The 13,616-nt window shown below is 40.9% G+C and overlaps 1 protein-coding gene across 2 annotated transcripts in view; it reads right to left on the bottom strand.

Annotated features, from left to right (window-relative positions):
- Positions 1-2,690: 2,690 nt before the first annotated feature.
- Positions 2,691-13,616, bottom strand: part of C7 (complement C7) — a 53,665-nt gene continuing 42,739 nt past the window's right edge. The window contains exons 15-18 of one of the 2 annotated variants that reach the window (XM_079918539.1): positions 12,199-12,390; positions 8,201-8,291; positions 5,348-5,532; positions 2,691-3,895 (exon numbers count right to left, since the gene is read on the bottom strand). In XM_079918539.1, coding sequence (XP_079774665.1) covers positions 3,714-3,895; positions 5,348-5,532; positions 8,201-8,291; positions 12,199-12,390 — 650 coding nt within the window. In that variant the 3' untranslated portion in view covers positions 2,691-3,713. The other variant, XM_079918540.1, reaches the window with a different exon arrangement.

Genomic DNA, 13,616 nt, shown 5'->3' with positions numbered 1-13,616 from the left:
CCTTTGACCTGTCTGTGTTCCCAGCCCACTTGGTCAGCTGATTATTGCATAACAGACCCTCATCCAGCAGCACATCTGCTTTATTCTCTCAATCAATGCTTCTCTGTCTTGAGCATCATTGATCTGTTATGTACTTGAGGCCCCTCCCCTGGGATTCAGTACCAGCCCCCTCTCATAGGGATGCACGGAAATAACAGTGATAACAGAGTAGTTCTTAATGTTTGTCCTTTCACAGGAAATTGTCCTCAGCCTGTGAATCAAAAAGAACATTTTATTGTTCCTTCTTGTGCCCACCTTTTCACCTTCAGCCCACCCCTTCTGAAACGACAGTCTTCCCATCTAGTCTTGTTAACCCTTGGATGAAAAAAGCAAATTTTTTTACATGATTGATGTTTTGAGGATAAAGCTGGAGCTTTGCCTGACAGGAATAAATAAAAAGACAAATTGTAGGCGCTTTGGTGGTCACAGCAGGGACTCCTATCATGCCATCAGCTTCCTTGTCCCCAAATGTGTGAACTGCCTGAAAGACCAAGGTAATTGAAAAGCATGCATATGCCTCGGGTTTCTCAGATATTAACGGAAATTTCCTCCTACTGCGGTTGCTTTCTGGCTCAGTGATCTGAAAGAGAACAGGTCATTCCATTTCTAGCTAAAGTATTGAATACACTTTAACTAGTCCATCAAGGAAGAAAAGTCTCAGTGGACTGGTAGGTAGCAGGACTAATGCAGCGGCTCAATTCTGCCACTCCTGTACTAAGGATGCTCCAATCTTCCCCTCTCTCCCTCCCCCGCTCCCTTCTTTTCATTTCTCTTCTCTCCTCTTGTGTCTCCTCCTCCTCTCCTAACTCAGAGAAAGAAAGAGTCGTAGATACACCTGAACACCCTAAGTATGTAACATCTTCCTTTATCTTCAAATTTACGATGACCACCTTCACTAGCTATTATGCTCATCTTACAAATAATCCAAACGCCTGTGGTGGGTCAGTATGTGTGTGAGTATGAGGGTGTAAGAAATGTTGGTAGGTATAGAAAAAAATATAGAACAAATGATAACTGTGGGGTCGGTCCAAACATATTGATGAATCCACATATCTTAACCAAAAGGAAAAGTGATTAATAATTTATGTGCTGCTCTTTCAGGGAATGTTGAGTAAGCCAGCCGCTCAGCACCTGCAGCTCTGAGTGGCTACTTAACAACAGGATGGACTCACAAGTCCCATATGAAGCTGAGATTAGCAATGACCTGCCTAGCTGAGAGGGGGAGCTCTCAATCAAATGAGCCAGTTACCTGGCTTGTTGCTAGGCAACTCAAGAGTTCCAGCTCAAGAGTTCGCGTCCCCACTGTACCCCACCTGAATACCAAGAAAATTCCCTCTGTTTCAAGGGACTTACAAGCACCCTGGACTGTTGCTGTTGGGAGGGAGGTTCCATACAGAGCAGTTAAGATGGGGCTCAGTAAATCTCAGGGCATTGATAAGCAGCACTTCTGTTGGTCAATTATTAGGAAATGTGTAGAGTGTCACAAGAAGGCACACTCCGATGCAATTAGACCTTCCAAAGCAGCGTCTCTGCCCAGGTGACTTACAGTGTCCACTTAAAATGTGAGTGATGGCCAGTAGCATGTGACTGAGCTCCCATGGAGCTCCCTGAAACTGGTCGATGCACCAGCTGATTCCCTCCTCTCCCTCTGTCCCCTGCTAGGTCCAGATGACTTTAACTTCAGCACTTTCTGCCTTCTCTCCCAAGGCTAGATCCCATCCCAGCCCAAGTGTCCCTCACCTGGGCTGAGGCAGAGGGAAGGGCAGATGGGGACATTCTCACACTCCCTCTGCTCTCATTGCAGTCAATTTTCATGGCATAAACAGTCCTCTCAGCTTTCCTCAAAGCCTTCTCTTCAGATGTTCAAGAACTTATTTTGGAAGTTTCAAAACGTGTTTGAAGTCTTAATGTTGAAAGTTACTTTCTTCTTGCAGCCCTGCTGCCACGATCCTAATTCGCGCATAGACAATTGTGAAGGTCTCTGTCCAACTAGAGGAAAGGTCAAGTATAAGGATGTTCGGAAAACTTAAAAAGGCATGAAATTTCGTATTTCAAGACAGCAACTCTCTGCAACCTCATTCACTGGTCCCCTCCTTCTCCACCAACTATTCACTCATCTCTTGGATAGACCTGGAGGACATGATGCTGAATGAAATAAGCCAAATACAAAAAGATAAATACTGTATAATCTCACTTTTAGAAGGTATATAAAACAGTCAAACTCATGGAGCAGAGTAGAATGGTGGTTGCCAGGGGCTAGGGGCAGGGGAAAATGGGGAAGTGATGGTCAAAAGATGTCAAATTTCAGTTATGCAAGGTAAATGAGTTCTAGAAACCTACTGTACAGCACAGTGCCTGTAGCTATCAATGCTATAATGTACACTTAACATTTTCTAACAGGAAAGATCTTATGTTAAGTGTTCTTACCATAATAATAATAATAATGAGGGTGGGAGGAAACTTTGGGAGATGTTGGATATGTTTATGGTCTGGATGGTGGTGATGGTTTCACAGATGTATACTTATCCCCAAACTCATGTACAGCTCTTTACATGTCAATCATACCTCAATAAAGTAGTTCGAAAATTTTAAAAATATAAAAAAGAGCACATTAGCCATCCTTCATGGAAAGTCTTTAAAATTAAACATAACACAGATTTTAAAATTCCAAAGTATAGTATCTTTAATGGGTTTTTTAATCATTGTCATTTAAACTAAAGTTTCATTGAAATGTATCAGAAAAATACAGAGATATTATTTGTATATAAAAGCATATTTTAAATTCCATTGAAGCCCACTCATTTCATCAACTACAGCTGTTATTTTGTTTTGATGAAAGATGAATAGGGAATAAACAGATGGATCTACCTGTAGAGCACCCTGAAAAATCTAAGTACGTATCCACGTTAGAGAACACTTCTCCCAAATATGCAATCGCTCAATAGCTCAGGCATGAATGATGCTTCCTACAAAAGGAAAGGGGAGGAGGGGGACAAATTACAGGTCTTGTGTTTGGAAAACACAAGAAAAGCTCCAGAGAGAAGCCTCAATTGTAAATACTTGTTCTCAGACAAGAAAGTAGAAGGTGCCCCTATGACCGTAACATGATGGATTCCACTCTGATAGCAGTGATTCAACCTCCTGACAAGATTAGGGATCTCTAGGTGTGGTGCTTGGCATGGAATCATTGTATCTGCCTTTTTCCATTCAAGGTCCCCTTTGTATTCAGTTTCACTGAGCCGAAGCCAGCCTCTCTAATCTTTCTGTTTTCATAATCAATTTGTAGGGTGTGTTCTGGTCGGTTCTTTTAACCATACTAAAAAGAATCATAGAGCATTCAGATTTCTCTAGTCCAACCCTCTAATTTTCAGATTAAAAAAAAGTCAAGGTCCAGAGAAGTCAGCAATTTTTCCAAGAACATACAGGTCCTTCAAAGGTTCATCAATATCCTTCAGCCTGACTGACATTTAAAAAGACAAGAAAAAGAGGATCTGGATTCAGGTTTGGGAGAACAAAGGCTTGTGTAATTATGCAGGGCCTGGGGATTGGGAGAAGTGGATCCGGAGTGGAAGGAGAAAGAATGGGCCGCGTGCTGAGCAGCTGTCTACAGGGCCGGGCGTGCAAAGGTTTTAACTCGGCCACGGGGCTGCGAGCAGGCCCACCGGCACCGGGAGCTACGGGGCTTCGGCGGCGCAGGGCCGGATGCTGGTGACGGAGATGCTCTGACCTCGGCACCTCAGGACGCCGGCCTCACACTCTGTCATCGTCCGCTCCCTGCCATTCGCCTCCACGCAGACGCTGAACCCTGTTTCCTCGCACTCCGAGGCGGCTCTGCAGACACATTTGCTGCTCTGGGCTGGAAAAAGAAGCGAGAGAGGCTTGGTGGCCCATGGTGGAGGTGGGGAAGACAAGGCGCATCACGTCCAAAGTCGTGATGTTTGGTAATTGGAGAGCTGTAGACGCTCCTGCCTCGCGTGATGCAGTCAATTACCCTCCCCTCTCCCGGACCCCCAGGAAAAGCTGCAGAATTGGGCAAGGGAGGCATTTCGCTCTACTCCGACAGAATAAGCAGGTTTTGAGGCTGCTGCCAGGCTTCCTATCGATGGGACCCCCGCGGAGCGGTTCTCTCCTCCACGCGCTGCACAGGGGGGGCCCAAACCCCCGGTGTGACCCCTCAACGCCCAGACCAAATGCAGAGACCTCAGCAAAACGCCGGGCTGCGAGGCTCAAACAGAGGGAGACAAGAGAAGAATTAACTTGCTTTGAGAGAGAGAGGGCATGAGATGCAAAAGGCCTCATGCCCCATAAAGACCCATCAGAAACGAGTCGGGGAGGAAAGCCGTGTGTGCACTGAAGGTGCGAGGCTGGAACACACCAGCCAGGCGTCCCCAGAAGGAGGGTAACCAGGTCTGCCAGACCACTGTGGTGACTGCCAAACCGAAAGTGACCCAGACGTGCCTATATGTGTCATCGTCTCTGCTGCAAATGGGACGGGAGTGAGGGGAAAGGTGCCCAGCGGGTACCGGCCAGGAAAAGGAGGGCCTGAGGATCTAGCAGAGACCTTACAGATCAAGATCGCACCGTCCGGCTCCCAACTTGACAGATGGGGAAACTAAGGACGGTGACTTGGCTCTGGCGACCCAACTCCTCCCCCCCGCGGAGGAGGGCTGGCCAGTGCTGGTTGTCAAGATCATTGCTACCTGGACACAGCACCAGCAAGTACGGAATCACAGCTTGAGAATGTAGTACCTCCTTTTCTATTCTCTTCACATCCTTCTGATTGCTTCTAGGAGAAAGTGTCAGCTTGGCACGGGTGTGCTTTCAACACACCCCTGACACTTGCTAAACACCCTTTATCACAAGGAAGCTTCATCCTCCAAGCTTTGAGCAGCCTCTGGCTAGAATCTCCTACCTTGTTTTGTTTCATTGTATGTATTTTCATGGTTACCCAATATTTATGGCAAGGGACATTTCCTATTAAAAATGTGATATAACGTTTCTTCTTTTAAAAATTGTTATTTTTATGGGAGTCTGTTTCTTTTTGAATGAGTACATAATATGGCTAATACAAGGACAGAGCAAAAATCATGAAGGTGGAACGTGATGTTTGGGAGGACATTCAGACCATCAGGGAGAGTTCTTGATCGACCCCCTCCCCGGGGAAGGCAGTCAGGGAGGATAGTTCATGCTCAGACCAGTCGGAGTCTTTGATATCCTCAGGGATGTGCTTTGATCTGCCGCTAAACTAGAAAACTTCACTCCTATTACTTGAGCATTTTTGTAGCTACAAATATGAAATGCCCCTTACCGTCACATTTTCCCCATAGTGGACACACACCGCAAGCTTTCTCAGCTGAGGCAGGTAGAGTACAGCTCTCCCTACCAGCAACAGTGTAATTTCTACCCTGACATTGGAGAACATGAATCTTGCAAACTGTCAGAGGCAGTATCCTTTTGCTTCTCTCATCTCGAGCACACACATCCAAGGAGGATCTGAAACAAATTTTTTAAATTACTTTATTTACAAGATTTTCTTTCTTCAAAGCTGAGAATGAGAAGTGAAAGGTGAGGCTCTGGGTTCGATGACTCAGATGTTGTCACCTACAGCAAAAAGATGGAACAGAAATGCAAATGCCCCGCATTACTAGGGCCCAACCCCCTCCAATCTTCAAAATGAACATATTTTGCTCTTTATTTACTCACAGGTTTTACAAGCTTAGATATCTAGTGTCAATGTAGTTTCATCTAGAACAGATCGGATACAGCAAATTAGAAGAGAAGGCAACGTCTGCTAGCCACAGATGGTAGATTGACGACAAAGAAGGAGACAGAAAATTAGCAAAGATCAAAACACTCAGAGGAATGGGAGTCAAATGGGACCACTGGCTGCAGAAGAAAGTACCTCCTCCCAAGCCAGCAGCCCTGAGAGTTCAGGTCCATATTATAGCATTATCCACAGCTGATGACTGAATCCTCAAGGGAAAATGAACTCTATTTTTCAACGCTATTTTTAGAGTATCTACGTTTACAAAATAGTTTAGAAATATCTCCATAAAATGGGTTACTTTTTTTCGTATGCATTGGTGTTAAAATAGTGCCAACTATTTGAAATGTCACTAATAAAAACAACCACATTTCTGAATGCTGATGGGTAAGGAAACAATTACTGTAGCGAAACCCTAGACAGCAAGGCTGTTTTGAATAATAAACCGAATCTATATTTACTTATATATATTTAGCTCTAATGTTTACTTCTCTGAACAAGAGTTAAATTTATTTGGACATTTACATAACAGAAACAAATCCTAGTATTTCTTTTTTATCTGTTTATTTAAACTTTACATAGAAGTACGCAGAACAGCTTAAAGGGCAGAGAACTTACAAGGCCATCTATCTTGTTATCAGTATCTGATGTTAAAACTCTTACCATATTTATAAACAGGCTGCAGATAAACTCAATGAATCAGAGAAGTTGGAAAGAGGATGAAAGTGAGTCAAAGCAAACAATGATTAATAGAGAATAACAGCACAGTCAGAAGATTCTGGGCTGACCATTTCCACTTATGCTATTCAGTTTTATGTTCTCCTTCACATGAGAAGTTACTTCTTATAAGATACCACCATAGTCATCGTTACCCAATGTAGGTGTTCAAGAAGATGTGTTTTGGTGACCATACTAATTGAAAGCCAAGTAATTGGCTAATAATTCGTGTTTTGATTCTTAACCTTAAAGATGGCCAGTAAGTCCTGGGGACTGGATATCTTCCATTTGCCTCTCCAGATTCACCCTCCACTCTTCTCCACCCTGCCTGGGAGGCTGACACGTATGGACCACATCAATAGACTTCCTTGTCCTCTAGCTTCAGGGGTGTTTGATCAATGGGGGAGTCTGGCAAGAGACTGGAGGGAGAGAAGAGGGTACAATGGGGGGTTTTATTCCCCTGGCTCACTGCTGGGGATCTCTGAGGGCCCCAAATGAGGGACTCAACTCTTCCTCAACTAGCGCTCTGTCAACAGGTTTTCGTAAGTGCTCCTCTCTCACGCCTTCTGGCTTGGGCACGGAGATACTATAAACCCGAACTGCTACCAGTCCAGGAATACTGCCCCGTGGCTTGCAGTTTTCTTTACTCTGCCCACATTTCTGTAAATAGTCCCACCAGTAAACCTCCTCTTGTCTCAATTTAATCATGCCCTCTGTATCCAACAACCAGTAATTACTCCAGATATCTTTCTACAATGGAGTGATTTCAAGTGTGGTGGTGTTCTTAGAATGCAAATCTAGAAATAAACATATTTCAAGAATCAGAAAAGTGGCTGCTTTTGTTTCTCTTGGTATCTTTAAGAGTTTACGTCTCATGGGAATTTCAGCCCCAATCTCCTCAAGCTCTAAATCCTCAGGTGACGGTTTTGTCATTTTGCCCCATTTTATGTAGAGAACAAGCGGTCTCAAGCAGTCCTTCAGCCTTTCTCACCAGCCAGATTAGATCACTGCCTAACGCCACCAATGGTCAGTCCTGGTGACCCAGGCAAATAACAAGCAGCAAATGGACTGGACTGAAATGCAAAGACCCTTAACCCATGGTAAGTAACATCTTTGAGCTAACAGAGACTGGCATCTAAGAAATCATGCCATCTATTTTTTTAATTTAATTATTATTTGTTAACTTTTTTATTTTATATTGGGGTATAGTTTATTAACAATGTTGTGTCAGTTTCAGGTGTACAGCAAAGTGATTCAGTTATACATATACATGTATCTATTCTTTTTCAAATTCTTTTCCCATTTAGGTTGTTACATAATACTGAGCAGAGTTCCCTGTGCTATGCAGTAGGTCCTTGTTGGTTACCTATTTTAAATATAGCAGTGTGTACATGTCAATCCCAAACTCCCTAACTATCCATCCTCTGCACCCTTTCCCCCCGGTAACCATAAGTTCGTTCTCTAAGTCCGTGAGTCTGTTTCTATTTTGCAGATAAGTTCATTTGTATCAATTTTTTTTTTAGATTCCGCATATAAGTGATATCATACGATATTTGTCTCTCTCTGTCTGACTGACTTCAGTTAGTATGACAATCTCTAGGTCCATCCATGTTGCTTCAAATGGCATTAAGAAATCATCCCATCTATTTTAAATAAAACAGAGAAGAAGACAGAGCTTACCCACATTCATAAGGCATTTTACAAACACATCTTGAATTCTGCAGTTTCTCCCAGCGCTGACATTCAGGCACTTCCGGTGCCAAAGGGGCATCTAAAAGAAAACAATAATGGAGAGGCAATTATTAGGTGAAAAGCTTCTTCAGAGCAAACAAGGTATTATTTTAATTGTTGAACCAGGCTCTGTAATATTCTCAACTGCAACAAGTTTGTACAGTAAAAAATAAAGCTATAAAGCATTTTACAAGAGCTAGAGCATTCCTAGGACCACCCAATTTCATTGGTCATAATAGCTACCATTTCTTGAGCATTTACTCTTGGCCCTGCCCTTTTTATACATTGTGATATTTAATCCCCTTAATAAGTGCCCATTTAAGAGATGATGAAACTAAGAGACAGAAAAGTTAGGAAATTCATGCTAGTTAACAAATTGGCCAAGCCAGGATTGAAGTCCATGTTTGTCTGAATTGAAGGCCCATAGAGTAGGCTCCCTTTCATCAAGTACATGGGGGTTTAAAAACTGTTTGTTATGTGGACGTATTTTGCCCACTGTGCCTATAATGAGACAGAAAGCATACCATCACTTGACCTATACAAGAAGAACTCTCAGTATCTCAAGGACAACTATAATAACCTCTTACATGTAAATGTCCAAGTGGTCTCCCCTCAACAGTGACTAAATGTCTGGAGGTACTTACATTAATAAAATCCTTTCCTTTATTTTATGTTTCTTACAAACTGATAGAAAGCCAATCATCATTCCAGTTTTGACAGGAAAACACTTTGGTCCAACTTACAAGAGCATAATTTGCCACGGCCTAGGCTATGCCTGCCTACAATGTGAACAGTCTACACCACCCTGCAATTTCCACCTCCTGCCAGCTTCATTACAATGGAATTCAGTGGCATACACTTTTGCATCATAAAACTAGCTACCTGCTGGATATATCTATAAAGGTCATTTGTCTGCAGGATGTGTTTTTATGGGTGCACAAACTATGGAATACTTCCTTACTTCGGAAAACATAAGAGCTTTAGACATGACAGGAAAATCTCACGAACAAGGAAGGTATAAACTTGTAAAAATGGTAGCAAGGTGAAGTATGCCTGCCGTGTCCAGCAAGGTCTCTAGCAAGTACTTATTCTTTAAACATTTTTCTTTGAAATGGTATTATCTTTTATTTTTTTTTACACAGCAGGTGCTTGTTAGTCATCAATTTTATACATATCAGTGTATACATGTCAATCCCAATCGCCCAATTTGAAATGGTATTATCTTAAATGCAACGTAGTATCCTGAATTGGATCCTAGACCATGAAAAGGATATCGGTGGAAAAACGGTGATGTATGAATAGAGTCTGTAGTGTAGTCAATAGTATGGTACTATTTAATATTAATGTCTTGGTTTTGACCAACTAAATTGTGTCAAGGTATGTAAGGTGTTAATATTATGGGAAGATGGGTAAAGGGTATATGGAAACTATACTTGCAAATTTTCTGAAATCCTAAGTAATTCCAAAATAAAATATTTTAATGGTATTATCTAGATCAATGCTTCTCAACCAGGGGCAAATGTTTGCCCCTGGGGACATTTGGCAATGTCAACAGACATTTTTGGTTGTCACCCCTGTGAGACGCTACTGGCATCTAGTGAGCAGAGACCAGGGATTCTGCCAAACATCAGATAAGGCACAGGACAGGCTCCCACACAAAGAATTATCAGGGCTCAAATTCCAGTAGTGCTGGGGTTGGGAAAGTCTGATCTAAATGGACCAAAACTGAAGTTCAGTGATTAAGCCATGTACATTAGTTCTGTATTATTATTAGCAGTTTATTTGCTAACTGTTCATAAGGATAGAATTTCAAATTTTAAATATTTTCTAAAAGTTATTATAATTTCTTTGCGGAAAATCGCTTGTAGAATTACCTACACCAAAGACTTTTGCATTTAAAAAGAATATAGCTTTGTTATCTTCATGGCTTGACTAACCAAGTAAACACACTCTTAGGACCCACCTACAGTATGTACGTTTACTATTTTAAAATCAAATATCTTCCCATCAAGACTAAGTACTGATGCGGGTGCGGATAAATAACGGGCTAGTGTTTAATGGATACAGAGTTTCAGTTTGGGAAGATGGAAAAGCTCTGGAGACGGATGACAACGATGGTTGAACAATAATGGGAATGTACTTAATGCTACTGAATTGCACATTTTTAAATGGTTAAAATGGTAAATTGTATGTTGTGTATATTTTACCACAATATAAAAAAGACTAAATACTTGTACATCAGGTATTTTCAAACTCTGGAGGCTGACAAACCTGGAACTTTTGGTTTGTTATAGGCTTATGTTAAGGGTAGTTATTATTGTTATCTAAGTCTTCTGAAAAACACACAGATCTGAAAAACATCCTTAATTAAAACCTTAATAGGATTTGCTACTGAGTGGGAGAAAATTCATACCAAATGTGTTATAAAGTGACTGAAAAAGACATTTCAGAAAAAAACAAGTATATAAAGTATATAATCTCATTTGGAAGAAAAGAGCAACCTCATCAACTGTACATTGTTCTCCTTAATTTTAGCATTATTGGTACAGGTCCATTACTTTATCCCAAATAAACTCATAGTTATACCTCAGTGCATGTAGAAAACAAGGCAGTTGTCACTGCTCTGACAGCTACAGAACATGTGAGAACAGGCAGGGCAGCCATTCCACTGGACACGCAGCCCTCCCATTCTGTCCTCTGTGATCTATTTAACACAATCAGTCACAGAGTGATCTCTTTTCAATTGTGAAGATCTAATTCACCTAATATTACTATTCATGGAATCAACTACTTCATCTTCACTATAGAAGAAAAATTTCAGCATCGAATTAAAAATTATATACTCAAGAAATAAGAATATCATATAAAATAGAATGCAAGTGCGATTTTCTTCTTGTTTTTAATTGTTACAAACATAATATTTTCCATTTCTTAAAAAAAATGTAAAGAAAGAGGAAGTTATTCTGAAAACAAATCTATCCCATTTTAAGTATCTCTAAAAGAAATAGTTTGGCTTTCTAAATCTCTTCCTGCCTTAGTTTCTTAAAAGACCATTTTATACCAATGGACTTATTTACAAAACAGAAATAGAGTCACAGATGTAGAAAACAAACTTACGGTTATCAGGGGGAAAGGGGGGAGAGGGATAAATTGGGAGATTGGGATTGACATATACACACTACTAGGTATAAAATAGATAACAAATAAGGACCTACTGTACAGCACCGGGAACTCTACTCAATACTCTGTAATGGCTTATATGGGAAAAGAATCCAAAAAAGAGTGGATATATGTATATGTATAACTGATTCACTTTGCTGTACATCCGAAACTAACACAACATTGTAAATCAACTATACTCCAATAAAAAATTTTTTTAAAAACTATTTTAATTTGCCATGTGTTCAAAATACTGGATATTTGGATTTCGACCTATAAGAACAACTTCACAAACCACACTACTTTTCCTTCAATAACTCTGCTTTGCAAGGTTATATGTAAGTGCTTTTATATTTTCAATTTCAATACCACTAATAAACTCTAAGAGCCCAAAAACGAAACATACAGAATTTTATATAAATTATGATCTCAACTCTAGACTTCATAAAAGTACATTTTTAAAAATCAGGAGGAAACCAGAAATCAGCTTTTAGAAATTCTTTATTTTCTTGGCACCTTAACAAATAGAAAGCTAATCTTTGATGTGAAGGATTTAAGTTAAAATTTCAGAATCACCAGGGCTATTCTTGCCTTTCCTTGAATTCTGTGAGTCTATCTGTGCCATGTGCAAAAAAGTCTGTTACCCACTCTATGAACTGACCTTCTTGTAGCAGGGCAGGGATGGAGGGATTGATTCCGCTTTGGAGGTTCAGTGCCTTGAGGAACTGCCGCAAGGACTCTCATTCCCTGAGTGTACGTGTCCTTGGACAGACCCAAGAGCCACTCACCTTTGTGCACACACTGGACGTTCTTCATCTCAGGGCTCCACTTAAGGCTGGATCCGCAGAGAAATGTCGAAGGACCTTCTAAGGACGTGCCACCTGAACAGGAAAAGGTCACCTTCTCACCAACGGTGTAGAAAGGTTTGTGGGGATGACTCTGTATGCCATCCATCAGTGCAGGTAGAACGCAGGCAATTTCTAAAGAGAAAAGAGAGAAGAATACAAGGGTCACTGCTTTCCTAAACCATCTTTAAAAAAAAAAAATGACAGCCTTGAATGGTGCTGATACACTTGTTCTGCTTTTTCTAATTAGAGGACAAGGAGGAAGAGGTGAGTTCACTCTTAGGATGCCCTGAAAGACATATCCCAGCATGCCTGGCATGTTAATGACATGAATGACTGAAGGCCAAAACAGTTCCCATTCTCTCACCCCTGCCCTCAAAGCCATGTGACAACTTAAAATGAATAAGCCTTTTAGAGTCCTGAAGTCCAGCCTGCTGTTAAAACCAGACTTTTTACAGCAGCTACTTCTTGTCTGGTGAAGTCCCACCAGAAATTTCCCAAGAGCTGTGTTCATTTGCATATCATTAGCATGTACCCAATTAGATATTTTGCTATCTGAAATCTTTAAAGAACCACCTTTAACCTTGCAACCATAAAAGTGTTAAATCATTTTTGGTTTCCCAGTTCTATCTTTTCTTATTCCATCACATTCATTAGCTCAAATCTTCTACTTGAAAAAAACAAGAAGAATGAGAAACATGCATAGTCATGGAAGGCGAGTCAGAATTCATGATTAAAAAAAAAAATCTTGCCAATCTCTCTAGTGGGCTTTGGACAATATTCTACAAAGTACTGCTTTATTTCTGCATCATTTTAATCAGACAATCCATTCATTCATTCGAAATCAGCATTTATTGAGTGTCTATATTTTGCCAAATATGCTGTGTGCTACTAGGGACACAAAACACTAGTCACATAATCTGCCTTCAGAAAGCTAATAATTTAGCTTCAGATTTGTTTATTTCTGGCCATGACACATTTGCTGGTTTCACACGAATGCTCCCACTAAGACATATAGAAAGGCTGTACAAAGTTAAAGAAAAAGTATTTCTGAGAGCAACAGACAACAATCAGAGCAATGGAAATTTGAAGGCCCAAGACTCTAGAAAAAGGGAAGTCTAAAGTAGTGATTACAACGTTTGGTAATGCTTCTGTCCTTGAGGTTATTTGTAAAGTTGAAAAAAAACATTTTTTTTTAATGTGCTAAAGGGCTGCTAAACTAAGGAGGAAGCTGCAACTCAAAGGCTGAATAGCTGCATAGAGTTTTTAGCAGTCTCACAGGGCTAGGAGACCAAAAATTAGAGTCCAGTCCTGTTACAAAGGAGGAGCCTCAGTAGAAATCCCATACTTTCCCTTATGAC

This window comes from Stenella coeruleoalba, assembly GCF_951394435.1.
Source record: "Stenella coeruleoalba genome assembly, chromosome: 3".
Lineage (NCBI taxonomy): Eukaryota > Metazoa > Chordata > Mammalia > Artiodactyla > Delphinidae > Stenella > Stenella coeruleoalba.
Note: the sequence above shows the minus strand (reverse complement) of the source record. Positions and strands in the feature narration are given on the sequence as shown.